The sequence below is a fragment of the Electrophorus electricus genome, chromosome 4 (assembly GCF_013358815.1).
Source record: "Electrophorus electricus isolate fEleEle1 chromosome 4, fEleEle1.pri, whole genome shotgun sequence".
Lineage (NCBI taxonomy): Eukaryota > Metazoa > Chordata > Actinopteri > Gymnotiformes > Gymnotidae > Electrophorus > Electrophorus electricus.
The window spans coordinates 4,663,977-4,689,589 of record NC_049538.1 but is presented as its reverse complement, the minus strand read 5'-3'; the positions used below and the strand labels follow the sequence as shown (position 1 = coordinate 4,689,589).

The 25,613-nt window shown below is 43.9% G+C and overlaps 2 protein-coding genes across 3 annotated transcripts in view; both read right to left on the bottom strand.

Annotated features, from left to right (window-relative positions):
• Window positions 1-9,165, bottom strand: part of wnk4b (WNK lysine deficient protein kinase 4b) — a 45,809-nt gene extending 36,644 nt beyond the window's left edge. For both annotated transcript variants that reach the window (XM_035525720.1, XM_035525721.1), the window contains exon 1: window positions 8,166-9,165. In XM_035525720.1, the coding sequence (XP_035381613.1) occupies window positions 8,166-8,774 (609 nt within the window). In that variant the 5' untranslated portion in view covers window positions 8,775-9,165. The remainder of the gene's footprint in view (window positions 1-8,165) is intronic.
• A 4,628-nt stretch (window positions 9,166-13,793) lies between these two features.
• arhgap27l (Rho GTPase activating protein 27, like) overlaps window positions 13,794-25,613 on the bottom strand; it is a 28,243-nt gene continuing 16,423 nt past the window's right edge. Inside the window, exons 3-19 of the mRNA XM_027021830.2 lie at window positions 23,810-24,259; window positions 23,070-23,273; window positions 22,003-22,083; window positions 21,677-21,766; window positions 21,308-21,394; window positions 20,793-20,849; window positions 19,752-19,819; window positions 19,180-19,267; window positions 18,931-19,032; window positions 18,467-18,565; window positions 18,176-18,260; window positions 17,630-17,752; window positions 17,176-17,274; window positions 16,705-16,782; window positions 16,447-16,581; window positions 16,221-16,326; window positions 13,794-15,739 (exon numbers count right to left, since the gene is read on the bottom strand). Coding sequence (XP_026877631.2) covers window positions 15,562-15,739; window positions 16,221-16,326; window positions 16,447-16,581; window positions 16,705-16,782; window positions 17,176-17,274; window positions 17,630-17,752; window positions 18,176-18,260; window positions 18,467-18,565; window positions 18,931-19,032; window positions 19,180-19,267; window positions 19,752-19,819; window positions 20,793-20,849; window positions 21,308-21,394; window positions 21,677-21,766; window positions 22,003-22,083; window positions 23,070-23,273; window positions 23,810-24,259 — 2,130 coding nt within the window. The 3' untranslated portion in view covers window positions 13,794-15,561. The remainder of the gene's footprint in view (window positions 15,740-16,220; window positions 16,327-16,446; window positions 16,582-16,704; window positions 16,783-17,175; window positions 17,275-17,629; window positions 17,753-18,175; window positions 18,261-18,466; window positions 18,566-18,930; window positions 19,033-19,179; window positions 19,268-19,751; window positions 19,820-20,792; window positions 20,850-21,307; window positions 21,395-21,676; window positions 21,767-22,002; window positions 22,084-23,069; window positions 23,274-23,809; window positions 24,260-25,613) is intronic.

Sequence of the window (25,613 nt, the reverse complement as noted above, 5' to 3'; positions counted from 1 at the left end):
GGGCCTGAAAAAGACTGAAAGGGGCAGAGACCTGGTACACATCTAAAGCCAAAAGGAAGAAGTACAAACTGACCCAGTCCGGAATAAATAGTGGATCTATGACATCAAAGTCTATGTTCTCACGCTGCAATTTCTGTTGGATCGTCCCTCATACATGTGTCTGGTGAGCATCACCCTCAGGGAGAAACGTATTTTAGGAGAGGATGAGACAAGCCAACAAAAGCCCAATACCTGTTAGACAATGTGTGAAACCTGTTCACTGTCATAGCCCAGACGCTGTACATAATGTGCAGTTACCTTCAGGTGTTCAGCTGCATTGCTGAGCTTGTCTGCACATTCATGTCACTCTTAAATCCTCAAAGGAAAACAACCCAAAGTTATAGAATGGCGACTGTGTCTGTTTTCTCATAAATGCCCTCCCATCTATCTAGTGTGTAGCTAGTGATTAAATGGGGACATCTGAGAAAAGAGGCATGTTACAGCTCCCCTTTGATTCGCTGTCACTCACTGGCTCGCCCAGATTCTCACTGTCTCCAAGAACTGACTGATCTCACCACAACAATAGACATTAAATTGCTGCTTGCTGCTAATGGCCAGAATCAAATCAACGATCAGAAAAATGAAATGCATTCCATGTGATGATTCACGGTGGAGGATTATGTGGTGCAGAGAATGTCTGAGTCTAGGGAGCGCCAACTCCAGACACAGGTTTCATGTCTCTGCTTTTTCGGGTTCTTTAACTCAGCTACTGTTGGACTTGAAAATGAGTGGATGAGTGGAATCAGGTGTATGAATCAGGGATGTCAGAGAGGACGACAACAAAGGCCTTGATGTTTGTATAAATCCTCACTGCTCAAGCCAAGTATACTTATATATACAGTAACAACTACAGCATATGCACATCATTACAGGTTTAGTTTTGTTTTTGTTTTTTGTTTTTTTGGGGGGGGAGGAGTCCAATACCACTAGGGGACATCTATGACCAGGTCACAGACAAACACGCAGTCATGCAGTCGATCCAAAGTCATAATGAGATCAAGGGAAACATTCGTGCAAAGTGTGAATGACCCGAATGAAGAAACCAGTGCATCACCCAGTTTACAATGCAACACTGCCTCCCTGTCATTTCCATGTGTATCAATCTGACGAAAACAGCCCTGCAGGATGCATCGCAATGACAAAATGTATTTCAATAATCATATGATCAAAACGGGAAAAACAAACAAACGAATGTATAAATGGGAATGTTGATTAGCTTGGTGCGTTCACGGTGTGGCTGTGGTTTCCAGACAAGGCTGTAAGTTAACCTGTGTGTGCGCAGAGGTCTTGCAGCGTGTCCGACTGTCTCAGTGACCGAGCAGCTCACAAGCGAGGAATGGCACAGCAAGCCTGGGGCTCGGGGCTGGGTATTAAAGCATTAGTGAAAGTGCTTGGCCCAGTATGCTATACTGCAGTCAGCTTCATTTACTGATTAACTAAAGAATTCCACATATTCTCTTTTAAGAGGTAGAATCCTGCAGTGTCGAGAGTTCAAATGTCATCTGGAAAAGGAGCAGCAACACCGTGGAGGGCATCAGCCTCCCTGACCACCATTCTCTTCTACCTGTTCTAGCTGCCCTTCCTTGACCTTGCTAGCCACTTTCACAATACAGCCTCAGCTGTCCCTATTGCACATGCTCAAGTAGCCAATCCAAGCGAGCACGAAGAGTTCTCCTCCAGTGCCTTCACTCGCAGCGTGTGGCAAAAAGGCACAGCGACAACATCCAATTGTAACAATGTGGGAAAGTTCACTAAGCGCAGTGCGACTGTAGCTCTAGGCGTAGTGCGAGTGTAGCGCCAGGTGCAGTGCGAGTGTAGCACCCAAATACAGGAACTCACTGGACATGACTAACTGCTCCTTAAGACATTACACTCCTTTTAGTGGCTTTAGCATTACTGGGTATATTATGGCTAAGAATTACTCCTACTGTTTTGTTAAAATACAGCAAACAAATATATTTTTACATAAAAGTAGGATTGAAGGGCTTGCATTTTCACATTCATAGTTATTGTGAATGAAACAATGTCTTAAAATAAGGAAATACAATAGCCTGGAAAATTATTAATAGAGCTGCTTTGTTAGCTCTAATTTCCAACATACAGGTAAAACAACAAAACATCCTAATTAAAGTTGATTGAATTCTGTGTTTGGACAGAAAAGCTTAAGATATTAATAATATAATAATATAATACTAAATACAGGCTGGGATGAGCAGATAGAGCATGCTAGTAACAGCAGGGCCAAGGGTTCATTTCCCCGGAAGCACACATACTGTCATACTGAACTATGTTATTCACTCTGGGTAAGGTTGTTTTCTAAATTCTATAAATATAATAATAAATTACGTGCCTGTGGTTGTTGCTCTTTTTAGACGGTTCCAGCAGAACCTACTGTGGCTGTCCACACAGACTTCTTGATTAATGCTGCATTCCTGCCAGCGGCCGGAAGCGGCTGTCCGAAGCGGTCCGGAGCGGTCCTGAGCAGTGCTGAGGGCGGAGCCAATTTACCTCAAATGACCATGAAGGCAGACGTGTCAGGAGTGGCTCTGTGAAAGCCCTGCACGTCTTAAACGTCAGGAAATAAGATGCACTAGAAATTCATGCAAAACAGATGTAGGGGAATAACAGGAGAAATCGATTTATAAGAAGTGACAGGACGAGCCACAGCGCACCACCTGCTGATACAACAGAACGAGTGCACAGACTAGCACGTACATCCGGTTGGTTGTCCTGGTGACACTCCTACCTGGCTGCAACGAACCACTGCGCACACCTGAACACCTGCGCACACCTCTTTGTGAGTAGGACGGTCCCCCCGATCTACAGCATTCATTTATTAACGACATTCTTTAATGGGAATCATGGGTCTGTATTAAACAAATGACTTAGAAATACTTTATGTCTGAGAACTGTTTAAAAAATTACTTGCTGATTGGTTTAGGTTTTTTTTGTTGATCTGCTTATCAGTTTTTATTCTTTTATTCCAGGCTGTTCTGGAGTTGTGTCATAAATAGATCAAAATCAAGTGATGAGAAGGAACTGGATTAGAAAACAGCTTGGAAGGAAATGATCTGGAAATTACATCAACCTGAACTGAACAGCATTAAATTCAAATTCAATTAATTTCAGTTTCCTTCTCCAACTTTGGTAAAAACATAAAATACAAACACATGCATTAGAAATGTCTAAATACAGGACATTACTACAGCTATGTCTTTAGCTGAAAAAGTTTAGTGTGCACCTTTCTTTAACACAAAGTGGTTTTCTTTTTCTAGTCCTACAAAGCTGAATAGTTATGTTAGTGTGTCGGTATGCAGCTGCAGCTCTCTTCACATCTAGAGCTCGAGTCCAATGGGAGTGGACTCGCTGGGTAGAGCTAATGCACCTCAAAATGCCACTAGACCTGTCAGTAACTTTCCACCAGTTAAAGGCTAGCCTAAGGGGAAGTGGATTTTAAAGTAGCACTTAAGATAAGGGTCCACAAGACACAGGAGAGGGAGCAGACAGACCCATGCCCACTCTAAAGGTACGCATGGTCCACGGTTCACCCCTAGGTTTGGCTTCAGAGGAAAGAGGATGCGAACACACTACAGTAACGGCGCAACACTTACTGACATCATTAGCAGTTACACGGGTGTGCTTCCATGGAAGCCCTCACATCTGAAGGGGGAGGAATTAAGGTGCAAAAAACTTGTATTGATGTATTGATTTATACACAACCGTTAGTGGCTTAAGAAGAAATCCAATTGACTTTGCCCAAATAAAAGCATTCCTGCCATAATTAAATATTTTTGGCCAGCCCTCTGGATATGATGGGCCAACCCAATTACAACATGAAATTATCTACAAGGTCTTTAATAAGCTTTTAAATAACTAAGGTAAAGAACTTAAGGAAGTGTGATTAATTTGAGAATATATAATATATATAATCCACTTTGATGCCTGTTTTCCATTTCTTTCTCTGGTTGTATTTTTATGAAAGAAAACAAACCCCATAAACCCATATATCCACCTCATGAACCCATTAAAACCAGTCCAGATGATGAGATGAAACTGGATTAAAAAACAAGATGGAAGAAAATGATTTGGAAATGACTTTAATCTAAATTGAATCCCAGCAATTTAGCTCAAACTCAATTAATGTCATTGAAGTGTTCTGTCTTTTTTGGAAAACACAGGGCATGAAGTCTGTTGTCTTCTTCTCTGTCTGCCTGTGAGCTAGACCACAGGGACTTTGCTGGCCCATTAACCGCTGGAATTCACGCGCTGCATTTGACCTCATCTTAAGTCACACCTCTGCTACACTATGGTCTAATGCAAAACCCCTTGTGTGTGTGTGTGTGTGTGTGTGTGTGTGTGTGTGTGTGTGTGTGTGTGTGTGTGTGAGTGTGTGTGAGTGTGTGTGTGTGTGTGTCTGCTGAGTCACTGAGCCCTTTCCTGTGGTTGGCCTGCCTCACCTACTCTCTGGGATTTACCTTTAAGGAGCGTTTGCCTGATACCTAATATCTGACACTTTTATACTATTACTCTCTGATACTGTTACACTGGTACTCTCTGATACTGTTATACTGGTACTCTCTGATACTGTTATACTGGTACTCTCTGATACTGTTATACTGGTACTCTCTGATACTGTTACACTATTTCTCTCTGATACTGTTATACTGGTACTCTCTGATACTGTTATACTGGTACACTCTGATACTGTTATACTGGTACACTCTGATACTGTTATACTGGTACACTCTGATACTGTTATACTGGTACTCTCTGATACTGTTACAGTGGTACTCTCTGATACTGTTACAGTGGTACTCTCTGATACTGTTACACTATTACTCTCTGATACTGTTACACTGGTACTCTCTGATACTGTTACACTATTACTCTCTGATACTGTTACACTGGTACTCTCTGATACTGTTACACTGGTACTCTCAGATACTGTTATACTGGTACTCTCTGATACTGTTACAGTGGTACTCTCTCATACTGTTACAGTGGTACTCTCTGATACTGTTACACTATTACTCTCTGATACTGTTACACTGGTACTCTCTGATACTGTTACACTATTACTCTCTGATACTGTTACACTGGTACTCTCTGATACTGTTACACTGGTACTCTCAGATACTGTTATACTGGTACTCTCTGATACTGTTACACTGGTACTCTCTGATACTGTTATAATGGTACTCTCTGATACTGTTATACTGGTACTCTCTGATACTGTTACACTATTACTCTCTGATACTGTTATACTGGTACTCTCTGATACTGTTACACTATTACTCTCTGATACTGTTACACTGGTACTCTCTGATACTGTTATACTGGTACTCTCTCATACTGTTACACTATTACTCTCTGATACTGTTACACTGGTACTCTCTGATACTGTTATACTGGTACTCTCTCATACTGTTACACTATTACTCTCTGATACTGTTACACTGGTACTCTCTGATACTGTTATACTGGTACTCTCTGACACTGTTACACCATTACTGCCCCCCTCCAAATTATTCTCATAACTGCTCTGCCTTTTACAGTCCATCCCGGCCCTCACAAGGCTACCCCTTCACCCCCGCCATGCTGGCTTTCATGGCTCATAACTGAAACGCTGACAAGACACAGCACAACTCTCTGACCTTTGCACTCTCCCCTGACCCCACAGCAAAGGAAAAGGGAGCAAAGAAAAGGAAATAAAAGCTATTGTATGAATGAATGACTACAATACAAGCATTAAAATAGATGGGAAGACTCGTCCTTCACAGAGATGAACTGCTGCAGGCCCAAATTCTCTCTAATCTAACTCTGAATATGAAGTGATTTTGATCAACAGGTGCACACAGTGTCTCGTGGAAACGTTTAAAGACCAACCCTGACCACGTTAACAGTTGACCAGTGTGCTATATGCTGTGTACTCTACTGTTTTGTATCAGAACATGCTGGCAGGGTCAGGGAACGTTAGTTTTGGTTCAGCAGAAAAAGCACACCAGGCTAAGAGCGGAACACGAGAGACAAAACCCTCTGATCCGTGAGCTGCTCCAAGTGTCAGCAGCCATGTGTCCTCGGCAGAGCTGGTCCTTTCGGCCAACCCCAACAGCTCCACTAAGAGTGCGATACAGCGGGGGGGGGGGGGGGGGGGGGGGGGGGGGGGGGGGGGGGGTGTCTATCACCATAGCAGCTCTTTATTGCCAGCCTGCAATTTACTAAACTAATTAAGCACAGCCTTGTGGGTGAAATAAATGGCCCTCTCTGTGGAGGAGATTAGCTCAATGTGGACTCCACAGGCAGCAAATGCCGCACTCTGAGATAAAGAGGTGCTGAAAACACAGGCTGTCCATTATTAATCCCTCACTAAACTACACAATTTCAGGAGAGTGGGCGTGTTCGGAGGGTAACTAATCACAAAGCTTCCTCTTTCTGTACAATAAAAAACAGTGTTTCTTTGTCTATAGATAGACGGACTGGTAAACTGGAACAAGGAATTGACTGGACACTGCTGGAGTAAAGATGCTTTTCCAAGGGTATAGAGGTTATTCTCTAAGAGCCTGTTTAAAGACTGAAAAAAACCCAGGGTCACTCGGCGTCACCGTTTTATTAGGTCTACCCTCAAACCTTCACTTCCTTACACATTACGCAAACGTTCACTTCCTTACAGTAGCAACAGACAGCAGGATTATGTCAGTGTCTTGCACCCTTTGACTCCAGAGGTTACTGCTGTGACCCCAGCAGTATGACCAACATACTGTGACCTCACAGTGGTGCTCACCTCGCGGCCGGTTTCACGTGTTGCCTGGCGCCTCGGTTCCCTTCGGCCCCGCCGTACCCCGGGGTGGTTGCAGTGGCTGGCGACCCAGGTGCCAAAAGCAGGAAGCGTGCCTCTAACCGAACAGGCTCCACAGGTGCTGCCATAACGGGCATGAGGGAGGAACACCGCACCGGAGCTAACCGAGAGCTCGTGGGTCAGCACTGCTGGATCCTGGCCAGCAGAACATGACCCTACCTGTGCCCACCTGTGCCTAAACGCCTTCAGACCCACTCTCTGTGCCATCTCATAGTGGACACCGATGGTGGTCAGTGGTAATTAAGACCACTGGAGTTGAGAATGGGAGTGTGTGTATGCCCCCCAGGCTGACAGACAAAGTCAGCCCACGAGGGTTACCCCAGGGACACCGCAGCATGATCTCCTGTCTACACTCTTACGTCATGCAGGCCAGAGGCCTAAGATTCGGTTTAGGGTCTGAGATGTAAATCTGCAGGAGTTTTCGTCACTCTGCCACGTGCTGACTATCAGGCTATGAAGTACCTGCCCACCTGTCTTTTTTTTCCATAGCACGAACATGAGAACAGCAGTAAAACCAGAGGGCAAGGCTGCACTGGAGGGGTTTTTTTTGGCTCTGAAAGTCAACAGGGAAACAAGCTCAACCTCAGGCCTAAGTGTCCAGTTAGTGTCCAGTCTGGGCATCAAAACACAAACACCCAGTGTGTGTTGCCCTGAGCAACGGTACAGCATCCGGTCTGGGGATGAGCCTCCCATAAGCAACATGATCAAGAGATCTTTCAAAGTGGCCTTCACTGTGCCATCATCATAAGTGTAGTAGTGCATAACTTACCGAGACACCATTAGCGTGCTCTCAGGATCACATGCAGTGGTTCTTAATCACACAACTGAGCTGAATGCATAGCTTTGTGCTTTCCCTGAGCTAACACTCCCAGTTCAGCAGGTATTGTTCAAGTCCTTTCTAAACTAAGAGTCTGGTATGTCAGTGTAGGAGAAACAAAACCAACATATTTTATGTAAACACTTAGTTTAACTGTTGTTTTCTTTTCAAATGCACAAAACATACTCGTTTGTCGGACTAGTGCCTATACACAGGGACTAATCTCATTATTATGTCTTATAACTGCTAAATTAATTGCAACCTGAGCATTGTTATCGTTTTGATCTACATGCCTGTAGATCACAGCGCAGTTCAAAAAAAAAACCAACCCAAAAAAACCACAGAGTAAGAACTATGCTACTGAACTATTTCAGCTGTTCATGATCAGTAGTCCTGAATACATGTGCTTGAGGACACAGGTGCACCTGTTGCGCGACTACCTTGCCTTCTTACCTGCAGCTCGCACCACGCCACCTCCACGGTCGTCTCCGTATCCAAGCCTTTGTACACCGTCTTGAACGACCCCCTGCCAATCTCGATGTTGAATTTAAGAAACCTGCCGTCAGGTGAAGTGGCCACTGCTTTGGTCTCAACTTCGTCCTCCTTCTCCTGCTCCCACTTCCTCTCGGATGGCACGCGCGGCGCTGCCGTCGTCTTCGGCGCAGCTTCGTCCTCCGAGTCCGTGCTGGCGTCCAGTGGTTTTGAGCTGGACTCCCGGATGGTCCAGTTATCTTGCGCGGGCATTGGATCGGAACCCTGGGTACCGGGAGGCGAGCTCGAGCTGGGAGCAGACGAGTCCGCCCTGGTCTCCTCTGTGGTGCTTTCAGATAAAATGTTGTCAGCAGACCAAGACAGAGTTTTAGTCAGAGGAGCTACGCGCTCTTCGGGGTCCATTGTGTCCATGGTGTGCATTTTGTTTAGCCGGTACGCATTTCTTTTTGAGTTTGCCGAGTGTCTCCTGCGCCTCGGTGGAAGGCGAACGGGGAAGAAAGACTCGGCGTCGAAACTGGAAGGTAACTTATGGAAGCCTAGTCCAGCCATGTCCACTTCGGCGTGTGACATTGCAAGCGTCCTTGTCCTTATCTGCTTATACTGCAGACTGGTTTAAAATAGCGAAGTTAGTCCATTATCTAAACTGAACTGAATTAAAGCAACCCAGCGGATCCTCCGCATTTTCTGTGGCAAAACAGTTGTAAAAAGAAAACAAAAATAGTTTTCGATAAATTGTCAGCCTGCTATTCGATAAATTACCAGTCTTGAAATAGAAAAATATTAGGAACAAAATTCCAGAACCAAAATTCGTAATATTTTGGGGGAAAATACCCAACACGGCACTGATACAGAAAAAAAACGCCGTCCACGAGACCGAACCGCGACGATTGTGATGCGAATTCTAGAATGTCTAGCGAACGAGTTCCATTATTCCGTCAGCGTCGTTTCCGTGGTGCCTCCGTCGCAGTGGCGAGCACGAGCTGCACTGCGAGTATTTGGCTCCTAACGGCTTCAGCGCGGACGGAGCGCTCGCGCGGCGCCGCCCCCTTCAAGCACCTTTCCAGTGATGTGGCATCCGATGAACAGTAACGGAATGAATAACACTTTTGAGCTCGCCTCTAGACATTTTCACTAATCGAATATCAATTTAAAAAATCATTGCATAAAATGCACCGAGCACTTTAACTTACCAAAGTAATCTACTTCATGTCATATCAAGCTGTCATATCAAACTTTGAACTGGAAAAAACACTTTATTGTTTGAGCCAGTGCGCATGGTGTATGTCCCTCTGTGTCATTATTTTCTATACCAAAAATACTGTAAGGCAGAACAATATTACAAAACAACTTGAGTTGTAAGCCTGCATATTTTTTCCCCCGTCTTTCGCTCAGCGGTTCTTGTCAGAGAGGAAGACGTAGGCATAGTACATTACTTGCTTGAAATTAAAGGGTTTTACCTGTTAGTACGATTAGGTTCCTAACTCCCCATTAATTATCCGACAGCCTATGTGCCAGGCTGCTCTGATCTCTGGCATATGATAGCATATGATTTCAGTATATTAGTAATAGTTTATCTAACAACAAGGTAGAAGTTTGTGCTATTTTGTTGAGTTGTTCAGGAAATGTGGGCAATACTATGGACTTGGTCTTTCTTCCTCCCTCGGTGACAAAGTAGACTTGCATCTGATTTGAAGTTGGAGATACTCTCAACCCTGTGTTCATGTGTCTTTCTATCTCACACACACATGGACTTTCTATTAGTGGTTCTGGCAGTGCTCTTCTGCCTGCTGGGTGGGTATTGTGTTATCCATCTCAGCAGGAGGAGCAATAACAAAGCCACTCAAAGCCGCCATTTTCAGCTCTACCCATACACACTTGTGTGTGTTTTGGTTCTTCCCAAGAGATGTCAACTTCTTGCATGTACGCATGTACATATTTCTCTTCCCTGCAGCCTACCGACGCTTTCTGTCCCTCCAGCATACCTTCTACCGAGAGATTTATTGGTTGTGTGTGTGTGTGTGTTGCTCTCCCATTCAACCTTAATGTCTGCTTCAGCCCGAGGCTTCTCTCCAGATACCTCTCCTGACCCTGCTGTAGCCTGAGCAGGAACGTGCCACATTGGGTATTTACGCTCAGACACAGAGCTTCACCATCACATGACCATCAGTATGAAGCAGCAGACCCGTGGGTCACATGGCGTGGCTGCTAGCACTGGACTCGGCGTGTGTACACCCACCCAACCTGACTAATCAGACATTACACCACACATCGGTGTGAGCAGGAACTTACTGTGACTTAAGTGATGAATAAAGAGGTTTTCTCAAACATTTTATCCCATGCCAATAATATAGCCGATAAAGCTCATGTGTATCTGAGGTTGTTGTTTTTTAAAGTTTGATTAGTTTTACTGATAATTATTTTGATTTTGAATGAGTCTTGTTCTAGTAATTATCTTTATCTAGGTCATTGTGTAAAAGGAGATTTTTTTTCTCTGTATAGCACAGCTCTCTCCAGGAGAAGTAGTTACTGAGGGCAGTGGTAGCTCATTGGTTAAGGTACTTGACTTGTAATTGAAAGGTTGCTGGTTCAAGGCCCACCACTGCCAAGTGGGTCCATGAGTTAACCTTGCTAAAGTTGTACACAGTCATAATTGTAAGTCGCTTTGGCCAAAAAAAAGAGAATTATGTAAATGAGAATACTGCAGATGTCTGAGCTGTGTTATCCTGATACAGCAGGAGCATGTTAGATGAGTTCAGAGGAGTGGCTGCATGTGTTGAGTACACTTGTGAGAGCAAGTGTGTGCTCTTATCAGTGTGTGAACACATTGATCTGCCATGAGCAGCGGTACTCTCAGCACATGCTAATCTCACGTCTGCGTAGCTGCTGCCAAAGTGTGTTCTCACTGAGCGAACAGGGAGCCAGCCAAAGTAAAGAGCCACAGCAGCAGAACCTGCTGGAATGGAAAGACGTGGGGCCAAAGTGGGTTGTGGAGGAGTGGAGCTGATCATGGTGTTCTTCACTCCTCCTGCGAAGCAGAGATGGCTCTCCATGAACAATCTGCCAACTCCCCCAAACACCCGCCTGCTTCGTTATCTCCTGGTGCAGAGTGAGACTACGTGCCTGCCCAATTTCCTGCTGTTCTGAGATCAGTCCAGCTCTTTCACTGGAATCAATGAGCAATGCTACGATTCCTGGAAATGTGTGATTCTTTGAAAATTACAAGCAGATTTTAGTTTTACATGATGATCATGGTGCTGGACTGGACCTGGATCAGCTGCAGAGGAGTATTCTATGGCTTCTATGGAGTAAAAGTGAAAGTACATGCATAGAGGTGAAACGGGACACCTTCATTAAGCCTTCCTATTTCAATAACTTCAGTCAGTGCTTGGATGAAAGCCAGAGACAACACACATTGGACTTTCTTATTGCTTTCAAAGATGTAAAAATATGCCAGTGTCATAAAAGGCTTAAATAGCTGATATCAAACAAATACAGTGTTTTATCAACAAGTGGCAAGGAGGTAAACAGAGTATCAATCTCAAGGAACAGAAACAAGTGTCTTTCCAATGAAGGTTTTCATAACATTTCATCACATCTTCAACTACAGGTTAGGCACGTTTCAAAGCTGGCCTTGATTTCTTGAAATTTCTGATTGTAACAAAACTTTTTAAAGGACTCCTGCATTTTATAAGATTTCAAGAGTATGTGCAATATGGACACAAGGTGCAGGGATCGTATATGACTCTGTGCAGATTTACACTTTGTGTTTCATAACTTCACGGACGCATGCTTATGGAACACAAACGTTCATGTGCGCGATTGTGGAAAGTTCCGAGGCTACCTGTGAAGACACTGCCACCTACAGGCTGCTGGCAGCAGCGCCGCTTCGGTCTTAAAAGGCGTTTGGTTATTTCAAACTGAACTCACCTGACACTTGAATTCTTAGCACTTAAACAGAAAACTGCGATAACATACTGGTAATTCCCAAGTTTTCCTTCGCAAAAGAACCCTTTACGTAAAAGGACACCTTAAATACCAATAATGTCCAGGCATACTGACATTTTTACATTCGTAATTAAGTTAAATTTAATTAGGCACTTTTCTATTTTAAAAAATTAACTACATGACCTTGACAGGCCTGATGTACCCCGTTAGTGAATTTATCATTGGAAGGTTCACAAACTGGAGCCATCACTTCTCATTATAAAGTTCTAACCAAACCCATAATAATGACAGTGAGACAGCGCGTTCTGGGTTTAGCACCCACACACGGCTTCTCTCTAGCCATCTTGCGTTACCTTAATTATTCTGCAGCATCATTAAAGTGGTTATATTCAGATAATTTCTGCACATTCTGAGGAAATGTCTTCGCAACACAAACCTTGCTAACAACACCAATCATCACGGTCTTTTAGATGTGCTTGCTGTTAGAAGAGACCAGCCATGTTGAGTAATAGAAAAACTAAATGCTGCCTTGCTTCATCTTATTTTTGTTCCAACAATCACATCAAATCTAATTTCTTCGATTACAATTCAGATATAGGAATACCCAAATTAGTTCCACGAGAACATGCCATAGCAAATCATATTAGCAAGATAATATTATTTCTAGTCACTAATAAGATAAACACTGCTTTGATTCAAAGCGAGTAACTTGACAGCATCGATCCATCTGTTTGCTCTGTCTATACGCTGTTGTCTATTCATAAGATTAACTCGGGCTCGTAATCCCACAAAAATGGTGGTGGAAAAATGCAGGCTTGACTTTCGAAGCCAGGCTTCCTGATGAACGTGACCGGAAGGAGAGAAAGGGCAATGACGTTCACCTCCTCTTCCGCACCTTAAATTGACACCACACATGCAACGGTACAGGGTCATGACGACATCGAGGTATTTATGCTCTCAGGATCTAGTAAAGCCGGCGGAAGGAACGTTTGTGAGCGTGAGTTGGCTCCAGTCCTTGGACCCCACACGGTGCAGACTCCATCCGCGACGCTGCTTTAGAGAGATCGTAGACGCGACTAGTGCACGTTGGCGGTGGTGAAGGACCGCAGAGAGCCTTTTCTGGGAGTAACTTTTGATCATGTAAACGCACAGGCGGGGTCAGGTGTCTTCCAGCAGACCAGCTACGTCTGGCCAAGAGTCGAAATTCCCTACACGAGGATGCACATTATCCCAAACGTACATCCAAAATATGGTGGGGGAAAAACAATATAAAATGAAGAGATTATAACGGCCTCTGCTATACTAGATTGTGGCTATAAATTATACGAATCCTTCAATGGTGAAAACTGTGACGTAATAGCTTTTCTTCTTCTTACTCTTATGAATGTATATAACGCCATCTACTGTACTGCATGAAAACGGCTAAAAAAATAATACATGAATGATGCGATGATCTGGAAATGCAAAAATATTTTATCACTCAAATCCAATTTAGCATATTAATAGCTGTAATGAGCAACTTTACATTAAACATAAAACAGTGATTAAAAGGTTTGCCTAATAATTTGCATGAAATGTGTGCGTTAAGAGGCTATACGGTATCTCAGCAATGTTACACAAGGTATCAGATATTTTATAAATTCATCAGTTTATTAAATGTATAACATTGATTGAACAGAGGTCTTGTTTCTGTGGACACTCTTTTATGGTTAAATTATCCACACGCACAAAAAAGTTACTTTGTTGTTTACGTTCCACTTGCTTGCAGGAAAAAGGAGATATAGTCGATCAAATATTTCTTATATCCAAACTAATTACCAGTATAAAAACTACAGTAAATAATTCAATCAAATTAACTTGCTTGAAATATTTATTTGTAATTTATTGCCTATTTACAAAAAAAAAAAAAAAAAGTTATGTAAGAAATGTACTGACATTACTTTTTTTTCACATAAACACCAAGTTATGTACACATCTATGGATAATATTCTGTTTAACATTCAACCGTATTATAGTGTCATAGGTATTTTTCGTATCATGCTGTCTTGTGTGATATATTCAGTTGCAGCTATTGATGGGAAAGACAATCTGTCATACCTAAAGCCACTGATAATATTCTGTGACTACTGGCTCCCTTTCCATCGGTCATAACTACGTTTTAACGTTCATCACAGCAGACTGAGAACATCAGCACTGGCTCATCTGTTCTAAGAATGCGTCAGTACTGGTGTTATTTATACCTGAGTTGATTTAGAGTGTTTTCTTATGGTAAGCCCATTCTTTATGACATATGGATTGACTAAGTTGATTTGCATGTTATAAGTCTTAAAGAACCACTATCTGGTCATTGGAAACCAAGGAAAGGCAGCAATCTGACTTTTTTCCTTTAGCATCTGGCATTAAAAAATGCCTTTATAACTTTAGGAGATAAATATATGTACGGCAAACATTTCTCTTCAGATGACCCATCACTGAAAACCCACGACCCTGCTTGTTTAGTCTGACATGATATGTGGTGTGCAGAGCTCCATTTGGTAGAGCACATTTGCTCTACTAAAATGGGAGGCTATGGGATCATATTTATTCATCTGCTCTCCCTGTCCAGCATTTCCTGATTTCTTGATTGGATGACAGAACACTGTAAGCCTTCCACGGGCATTAGAGGTTTTGGCTGGCATATTGTTTCGAACAGTGCAAACAAAATGGAGAAGAGTCACTGACTTCTCCCCATATCTTCTCCAATCCTGGCATCCAGAGGTCAGTCTTTTCCAACCCTGGCATCCAGAGGTCAGTATTTTCCAACAGCTTCCATCTCCGGTATCCCCCTGTGGAGCCTAGGAGCCGTAGGGTCAATATTCAGGGTGACGGTTTCTCATTCCCCAACAGTCTGAGACTGTGGATGCTATAACTACTTGGGCTAAAAGCAAGCTTGCTGAGTGGTTGGAATCTCAGCATAAACATTGTGTGGGTCAATGGGAACCTGTGATTATTTTTGCAGTGTATTTCCCCATAAGTCCCTATTTGACTGGCTGTCACAAGCCAATAAGATAATCTGACCATGCACTGAAATAAAATGTTTAAAAAGTTATACTTACAGGTAGAAACTTTGGGGATCACAATGTTAGAGAATGACGTGCAAATTAACTTATCAAAAATGACAGTTATCAAAAATATCCAAATGTGTGTGGATACATTTTAAATATTTAGCAATTCATTTTTTATGTAACCATTCTCCATTAGATGTGCGACTGACCATTTTCTAAGCTCTTCCCCAAACTTAAATGCACTGTACCATTTCATAATTTGACCAAGTGGTAAATATCACAAGCCAGTGGTACCCGAACACATTACACATTAAGACTCTTGGGGTCAGCAGCCTCAGATGGACAGCAGGGCACTCAGGCTGACGGGCTCATCTGGGACGGAAGACTTCATTGAACTCATTGAGGATGAGCTCCACAATCTGGTTCTGGAAGACCATGTAGACCGTTATGTTCACTGCCTCCTCCTCAGGCCGGAGCAGAGTAGGCCCAAACACTATGGCCATACTCTGGACAGACATCCGGTTTGACTCCCCGTGCTCAATCACCCTGCCGGAGAGAAGTTGGGTTTTCAGCGAAGGGGCTCTAAAGATCTGTAGCACAATCAGAACAGAAATCTGTGTGTGCTTGAGAACAAATGACTCTGCGTCTACATTCAAGTCTCCATGAACTGTGGCCACCTTCATTTTTTAAGACCTGGTATCGCTTTTCATCGTCAGCTAGGGAAAAGGGTGAGTACAGATTTTATGGGTTTCATTTTTAAAATATTGAGTTCATCCTAAATGAGAGGATACCAATCCAGCCCTAGAGGTACCAGTTCAGATTTCTGCCTAGATCCAGTTGCCAACCCACCTAAACTAGCCAACCCATGTTCCTCAGATCCTGGGCTTTGGAACACTGGGAGCTAGAGTACAACAAAAGTCCGGGAACCAATCGAGAGATCTTGGCCCTAAGCTTTACTTTATCTTGCTCAGGAAAAACTTAACATATTAAAAAACGATGAGATAGAGGGTTAACAGAATGGTCTTACTTTCGTAGATGCCTGAAAAGCACTTCCATGGTGTTATGGTTGGGCAAGGGCAAATTTCTCACCAAGTCCTGCATGTAAGAGACCTTCTGGCTATAGTCGTTAATTTCTGTGAAGACCAACAAGATGCGGAAATAAAAATAACTAGGCGTCCTTCTGGTGCTTGTCTGGTATTTGATGAGGCATTACTGGTTCTCTAGTTTGGCCAAAGTAAGTCCAGTTCACTCACTGATGGCAGCGATGAACTTCTCAAAGAAGCTGTAGGGGAAGAGGGGCTCTGGAAGCTCTCTGAAGAAGAGCTTCAGAGCCCCAGTGATCACATGGATCTCCTCCCACTGGCCGTCATCCAGATCCAGATCCTCCTCTGCAACACACAGGGAGCATGGTGGAATGTGGAATGCATTGTCCGAGTTAAACATGATGAATTTCAGGACAACGATGTGCTGTGGACACCCCCCCCCCCCTTGCGCTCAGTGGCTGTCTTTACCGCGGTCAACATTGTACCGAAGCTTCTGGATGACCGCCAGGTTCCCACTCACTCGGTAGATACCGTCAATGTTTAAACCTGTCCAGGACACAGTATGCATTAGAACCCACAAGATGGTTTAGAACAGCAAAGTTACTTCTCCCACTGGTTCATTATACCTGTCAGTACAAAAAGGTATGAATGAAAGATTCATTCATTCATTCTTTCTATCTATCAGTTAGCAATTGTAAGTTAGATATTGATTTGAAATTGAGATTAAAATAGAAACTGATATCAGACAAAAGTGCATTCATGCATATAATATGTACAAGGCACAATGTGTGTGTTAGTGTCTCTCATAACTGGCTACAGGGCATCTGCCGTGGGTGGTTGAATCAATCTCACTGGACCTGGTGAACACATCACTGACTACCTAATGTTACCGCACAAGGTGCCCCCCGGCCCCCCATGCCAAGCAGCCGTCCTGCCCACCTCTCCTCTCCACCACTTTGATGCACTTCTCCACGAATCTGGGCACAGTGGTGTTCTCCCGATGACATAAGGTGTCCAGATGACAGCCGAACACATTATCTAAGAGGCAAAGGATAAGAGGAACAGAGCGCAAGGACACACACACACACACACACACACGCTCACACAAACACACACACACACACACACACACACACACACACACACACACACACACACACACAGAGAGAGAGAGGCAAAGCCAGGTGAGACAGACATTTAAACTTTAAAACAATAACACAAAAAGTATGTGTTATGGCTTATGAGAATTATAAGTGGCCACTTAGATGCTCAAATTGTATTCCAGTGATCTGAGCTCAGATTTGCTGTTATTCTCTGCATTGAGTAAAAATAGTTGGAGTTGCAAGAACAGGCCTGACAGCTGCGCATAAGAGCAGGTGAGGCAGATCCTCACCCTTGATGTAGCCCTTCTCCTTCACTGACTGCAGGGTGGGCCGTCTCTGGAGGAACTTGCGTAGTTTGGTGCGAACGCGGCCCTGCTCCGTGTCTGCAGCAGACGTGGAACTCTGTCTCGCCGCTGTGGCAAAAGACATATCATCATCATCATCATCACCACACACAGTAGAACCGAGGTACAGAACACCGCAGCCTGACTGCCACGCCATAGTTACCAGTGACGGGTGCGGGCTAGGATACTGCCAGGCAGCCCAAACCTAGACAGGAGCAACTGAGGGTTAAGGGCCTTGCCCAGGTGCCCAACAGCGGCAGGGCTCGAACCAGCAACATTCTGATCATTAGCCAAGCACCCCAACTACTGAGCCCAGGGGAAAACGAGACAAACACTAAGTGTAGGAGAACTTAAACCTGGACTAAAATATCAAGACTTGGGGAGAATTTTCATTAAATCTTTATTTAGTACATTTACTTGTCCAGACCCGTGTGTGTGTTTGTGTGTACGTGTGTGGCCCACATATGATCCATGTGTTATAATTGGACTCACAAGCGATCTTTTTCTCTCTGTCTGCAGGATGTGGTGATTTCTCCATTACCTCATCTTCCTCATCCTCGGAGTAATGGTCATGATCCTACACACACACACACACACACACACACACACACACACACCAATGTAAATGCACCACATCAGCTTCATAAACATCTATAATGTAGGTGCCTATTTAAATGTAACAAATCCAAGCATAAAACACCACTTTCTGAATATAAAGTACATTGCATGAAAGACCCAACACTATTGCTAACAATAAAGATGACCACGAAGGCGCTCACTCACTAGATGTCTGATGGTGTCCTGGATGATCTTGTGCCAGTCATGAATAATGCTGTCTGTGTCATACTGTATTAAATACTCTGAGCCATGTCGGGTCTTGAGCTGCACAGGGGACGATGTACAGTATTACACTCAGAATTCAAAACTGTTAGAACATCTTTTACATATTCTAGTAAGGCAGATGAAACTAATCATATTAACTATGACAAATCTGTCCAATTCAACAAAACCGTTAAAAGGCCTGCACTGGACTCAAATAAAGGATGTTTGTAACAGTGCTGTTTATTAACGACAATAAAAAACAGCAGCATAATCTCAATCTGATCATAATCAGGTGGACACAGACTGAAAACATGAATTATGGTTCCACAGAAAGGTTTAGTAGAAATTTGTGCTTTAAACTCAACAGAACTGGATTAACTCTAGATCCATCTGGATTCAATATAGATCCATCTTCTGTACTGAACCTCTAGAACGTTCTTCTTGCTGGACTTCTCCTTAGAGGCCCAGCCAACTACGGCACCCTTCAGCTCCACCGTGTACTCCGGGACAATCTGATTGGTCTTGGACTGAAGAAAAATCAGTGACAACTTAGAGAACTAAGCCCCGTTTCCCCTAATAGTTCTAAAATAATTCTGACAGAGTGTGTTAATAGTATAATAGCATGTAGTGAGATACAGCCAGCTAAAAAAGTCAAATGAAATTTGTGATCTTACAACAATTCCAGCAGAAGTAGATTTGGGGTCTTTATGAAAGGTGAGAATGCCACCATGAAGCACTGTCCATGACTGTGTCCAGTTCTTCCTGTTCTCTCACACACACACACACACACACACACACACACACACACACACACACACACACACACACACACACACACACACACACACACACACACACACACACACACACACACACACACACACTTCTTCCTATTGTGTCCCACTTTACACAGGTTTACATTACCCCAGTTTCTTTCCATTGTGTCCCACTTTACACAGGTTTACATTACCCCAGTTTCTTTCCATTGTCTGCCACTTTACACAGGTTTACATTACCCCAGTTTCTTTCCATTGTGTCCCACTTTACACAGGTTTACATTACCCCAGTTTCTTTCCATTGTGTCCCACTTTACACAGGTTTACATTACCCCAGTTTCTTTCCATTGTGTCCCACTTTACACAGGTTTACATTACCCCAGTTTCTTTCCATTGTGTCCCACTTTACACAGGTTTACATTACCCCAGTTTCTTTCCATTGTCTGCCACTTTACACAGGTTTACATTACCTAAGTTTCTTTCCATTGTCTGCCACTTTCGTTTTGTTAAGAATGCCAGCCTTCTCTAGCAGTGATGCCTGAAACAGTAAAAACAAAAACAATATTCAGCGAGAACATGAAAGACATCAGTGCAAACACAAGCATTTTATTTTTCATAATCTGGGAAAATGAGAACTACAATTTTGATTACTTAATGCATTTATTTGATTAAGTGGGTTTTGTGGGGGAAAACAAAAAACATTATAAACATATCGCACAAAAGCAGTATGGGAATATCAGACCATCAGGAAATGATCAGACAGTCCCAGTCAACCGGTTCAAACATCTCTGTTATAAACACAAGATCTTTCTATAACCTTTCCTGCTCAGCCCAGTTTGTTTAATGGAAAACAATTTAAAAAAAACAAAAACAAACGTTAAACAAGGAATCAAACATACAACCCCTACCACCTGTGTTTTTCCCAGAGATGTTTTCCATGCTAGAGTACAGGACTCTTGGTTTTAGTGAAGCAAAAAATCCATGTGATATATAAGCATTATCCACTTAGGCTGAGAAAGGGAAAATTTAGAGGCGTCTGGAACAATGGTAGAGCCATTTTTCATGGAACATTTTTAAGGTTTGATCTAATCTTTTTTTTCTAGGCAGTATGGTTTTAGTTATAAAGCTAATCTTCATCAGCCAGAATAATTTCTGGTTTCAGGGCAGATGGATCCTATAATGGCCTTATTTGGAAGCATTTTTAAGAATTCCACCATTGCTACAAGTGGTTATTAATAAGCCTCATTAAACGTGGTTATTTATAAATGAACGGTTATCAGTGGTTATTTAAGTAAATTATTACAAGTGGTTATTTAAATGAACCATTACCAGTGGTTATTTTAAGTGCAGACTTATTTTAAGATGTTAGTATTGTTAGTATTGCTAATTTGGTTTAGAATTTCAATTTCCCATAAACCCTTGAGGCGGCATAACTCTCTAGCCTGTGAGGCCTGCAGAATACAAACTCTGCCCATCCCTTCTATGCTAAGTCTCTGCTCAGAACCACGCACATGATGGTGGTGTGCCTCTGTGCTAGACAGGTTCCTCCTCAGCTTCACCCTGTCCTCCTTTACAGGAAAAAGCAAAGTTTGGACACTCAAAATCCCAGCAAAGTTCTGTCTGGGTCAAAATAAACCCTATATATATTTCATATAATGTCAAAAGAGATAGATAGATAGATAGATAGATAGATAGATAGATAGATAGATAGATAGATAGATAGATAGATAGATAGATAGATAGATAGATAGATAGATAGATAGATAGATAGATAGATAGATAGATAGATATAGAGTGCGAGAGATAGAGAGCGAGAGGTATAGTCTAGATAGATAGACAGATAGATAGCATAATTCTTAAAGAATGTTATAAAAATATCCCCCCCCATACTATAAAGTGACACTGAATGTAGCAAAGAAACTACTACTATTATTATTATTATTACTATAATTATTATAAATAAGTAAGAAGTTTAACAGGCTGATTAATCCAAGAAGATGATTAATGCCAAGATGAACGGTCATGCCTGATGAGGCATCTCTGGTGAATTCCCTGTGCTGGAGGTATCGTTGACTTGGTCTGAAGCATTTCTGTGGTGCCCTGAGAAAAACTTCTGCCGCACAGAAAGATGGAGAAACGAGGCAATGGAAATTTGTTTGAGCACACAACATCTAGTAAATTAAATCAAGTGGGGCACTTAGCATTATGCAAATAATATGCAAACTACTGCTTATTACATTAAAGTGGGGTGTTTAGTATTATGCAAATAACATGAAAATGAGGCCTCATTATGTGCACTGGCACCGTACTGCACAGATTAACATAGCTCTTGCTAGCTGCTCCTAACTGCCCTCATCGGCCATGTAGGTGCAGCAGATGTTGGCTGCGTCCTCACCGGCTCCTCATGGGTGGTGGTATGATGGCCTACGTGGTGTCTCCAGTTCTTCTGGGGGTCCTGCTCCATGCCGTTCCCCATCGCCGGAGCCTTCACACAATTCATACAGAGTAGACGTTTATTGTTTTTAGTAGGCTTCTAAGGCAAGTCACTAAAAGCCACGCACCTCTGTGTTATTAAATCAGATTTTAAAACTACAATTTTTTACTGTGAAGGGTCAGCTACATAAAAAAAAACAAAAAAAAAAACATGCAACCAAATAAAAAATACTATTAGCTCACGATTTGACCAGTGAAACCTACAAACGTAAAGACACTCACACACACCTCAGGAAGGGTCCATATGGACATAGAGCCATCTCTAGAGTAATAATATGGATTGCCTTTGTCATCCTTTGACTGGATCCACTACAGAAGGGGGCAATAGCGTTAATGGAGTTATTCTGCTCAGTAGCTCAATATTCTTGTTCCTGCGGAAACAGGTTTTGACTAGATATATATTTAGAACCTTCTACGAAGTAATAGAATACTGGTCATAGATCTAAGCACAGCATGGACAATGAAAAATGCTATAAATACGCAGCATATATGACAGAAGTATTCAATAAATCCATACATGCAATTTGTGCCATCAGAGTTATTCCACACAATCACCATTAGAGGGCATCGATGAGTTGGGAATGTGACTTTTTTGGGAGTTATTTCATGTGGTTTGCACCATGGAGTCAGGAAGAGAACCTCCACAGATGTCCCGCAGGTAGGAACACCAGTAAATCAAGTTCAAGCATGTCCACGTATTGGTTCAGCATTAAGTTCATGTTGTGCATTAGCTGATACAGGAGTGCAAACGCAGCAAGTATCAAACGGATACGTTTCCTTTAGTAGGATGTGATTTAATTGATTGAATACATAATAATTTGTCTGTCTGATGAATATTTTACACTTTTCCACAGTAGCATCTATTTAAAAAAGAAGAAGCTAAATCAAAGTTCAACAGGGCACGCAGTGCATGTGCGTATGATTATTACTGAGGCAGAGAAGATATAATGTGGTCTTAAAGGAGATGGAGAGAAAACTTTACACACCATGCCCTTTACACGCCAGCTGCCCTCCTGAACAATATGACCCGTTGTCATTCCTAACCCTCCAGCATTCTCAAACCTGCTGGTGTTTACTGGTAAATACACTGTTTACTTGATACAGTGTATGTTTACATGCAAACTTGTGGTTTACTGTGTGTGTGTGTGTGTGTGTGTGTGTGTGTGTGTGTGTGTGGGTGTATTTTCAGCTGAGCTTTTTTTATCTGTTGGTGCTGATGGTTATGTGTTAACTCACCTGTTGGTGTGTACATTCAACCATCGGTTTGTATCTTTCTAGGCAAACGTGTTGATTACCTGGTGCTCTGTGTGCTCACTGGTGAAGACGTTTTTCCCCCCGGGCTCCGTGGTGCAGGTCCAGCCTGCCGGTACAGGACTTGCAGGGTCCAGAGTGACCCGGGGCAGAACTGCGTGTTTGACCTGGGGCACGTCCTTGGAGGGGTGCGGCGCAGACTGGGACTCGTGCTCATCTGCTGGGTAGTCTTCCTTAGGTAAGGGGGGCTTGAAAGTGAGAGAGAAAAACTGAGTGAGTGTGAGAGAGAATAACAAAAATAGAGAGAGAAAATGTTGAACAGAAAGCGTGTTCCACCCCGGCTGTGTTCTGTTACCATGCTGACCCCGTCCCTGTTGTGTTCTGTTACCATGCTGACCCCGCCCCGGCTGTGTTCTGTTACCATGCCAACCCCGTCCCTGTTGTGTTCTGTTACCATGCCGACCCCGCCCCGGCTGTGTTCTGTTACCATGCCAACCCCGTCCCTGTTGTGTTCTGTTACCATGCCGACCCCGTCCCTGTTGTGTTCTGTTACCATGCTGACCCCGCCCCGGCTGTGTTCTGTTACCATGCCGACCCCGTCCCTGTTGTGTTCTGTTACCATGCCGACCCCGCCCCGGCTGTGTTCTGTTACCATGCTGACCCCGCCCCGGCTGTGTTCTGTTACCATGCTGACCCCGCCCTGGCTGTGTTCTGTTACCATGCTGACCCCGCCCCGGCTGTGTTCTGTTACCATGCCGACCCCGCCCCGGCTGTGTTCTGTTACCGGTCCTTCTGCTTGCTTGGCGTCCACGACTAGGGTAGGGAAGAGCAGCTCCGGCGCCTCCCAGGACGTCTGCTGCAGCGTGGGGTTGTAGTAGTAGTGCCTGCCTGTGGTCTCATCCAGGACCTGCTCCCAGTCGGAGCCCTCCGATAGGCCCGCGGACGCGGAGGCCGGCGCGGCCTCCCTGCCTGCAGTCGGGCGAGAGGGCGCAAGGGCCTCTGACCGGTCGCTCTGCTGAGCCTTGCCGCCGTCTTGGTCAATACGGACCTCCCGTCCGGGCCCGCTGGCGGGGAGCGCGGCGGCTTCCTGGGCTGGGCTGAGGGAGGAGCCGGGAGAGGAGGAGGAGGAGGAGGAGGAGGAGGAGGAGGAGGAGGAGGGAGCTGAGAGCGATGTCACCTTCTTCAGCTCAGTGACATTGGCATACACTGCCGTAGTGGGGTCCTCATTCCCTAGCTGGAGGAAAGAGAAGAATTACAAAAACCAGCTCGAGACGGCCAGTAACAACAACGTTAGAAGATGCGCCAGGTCACTTTACAGTGATGCTCATGTTGTTTTCATAAGGTTTTTTAAAACTTTTTTTTTTTTTTTTTTTTAAAGATTAATGCTGTGCGAGACTGAAGTAAATCACCATAACCCAGGACAACAGGCCGAGCCCTTAACAACAAAACGTTGCAAAGCATGAGTCAGAGTGCGTTTCCGAGTGCTCATGGTGATTCGGTTTCCCTCCCAAAATAGCTCAGTCCAAAGATCACTGTTAAAAAGACAGAGTGAGTGTGAGCGAATCCCCTCTCTGCCAGGTAAGCCAATATTGATATGCTGCTTCTGCCACACTGCGTTGGGACGTAGTAGCCTAGGTTACCTAGGTTACAGAGGCTGCTACGCTGGGGCCCCCCCAAAAAAAGTGGAGCATCGCCACGAAATACAACCCCACTGTCTGAACCCAGAGGTCAGGAACGGAGGAAAAGAGCAGACTAAGGTCACAGACGGTGCACATTCTGTGTCTTCAGCACTGCTCCAGCTCTGTGTGGGAATATTAAACCAGTGCTAGCATTCCACTCACGAGGTGAAGCAAGAACAAGATCAAAACAGCACAATGGAAACCTGCACAGGACAAAAGGCTTCCGTGCCCGAGCCTTCAGTGTGCAGCGACAAAAGAGACAGAGGAGGAATCAGATAATACACACACACACACACACACACACACACACACACACACACACACACACACACACACACACAAGAGACACACACAGACGAGACACACACAAGAGACACAGAGACACACAGACACACACAGCACCAGGGCGTTATAAAAGCTCAAAGGCAGATACATAGCCTACAAGCAAACCAGAACTACATGCTTACTTCCCTTTTAAAGTGCATTTGTACAAGGTAACCTTTCTACACTGTGTGGATGAGAGGCTCCAAGCTTGGCCTTGTTTTGGTGGGAGACTAAGCTACGCTACAGTATAGTTGCCTAATTATCCTGGAAATGTTTTGTGGAAACAACTGTGATGTCTGCTGCCCAGGGGCCCTGTTTGCCAGAGTGAAAGTGATGTGGTGATATCAGCTAGTCAGTCAGCCCACCCTGCCCCACCCCCAAATGGCTGAAGGGGAAAACACATCAGCTGAAGCCCATGATCATCTTTATCAGAACACAGGTACAGAACACCATGCCATCAATAGGTGGGGACTAGGATACTGCGAGGCAGCCCAAACCCAGACAGGAGCAACTGAGGGTGAAGGGCACAACAGCAGCAACTCAGCAGAAGCAGGGCTTGAACCAGTAAGCTCCCAATCACAAGTC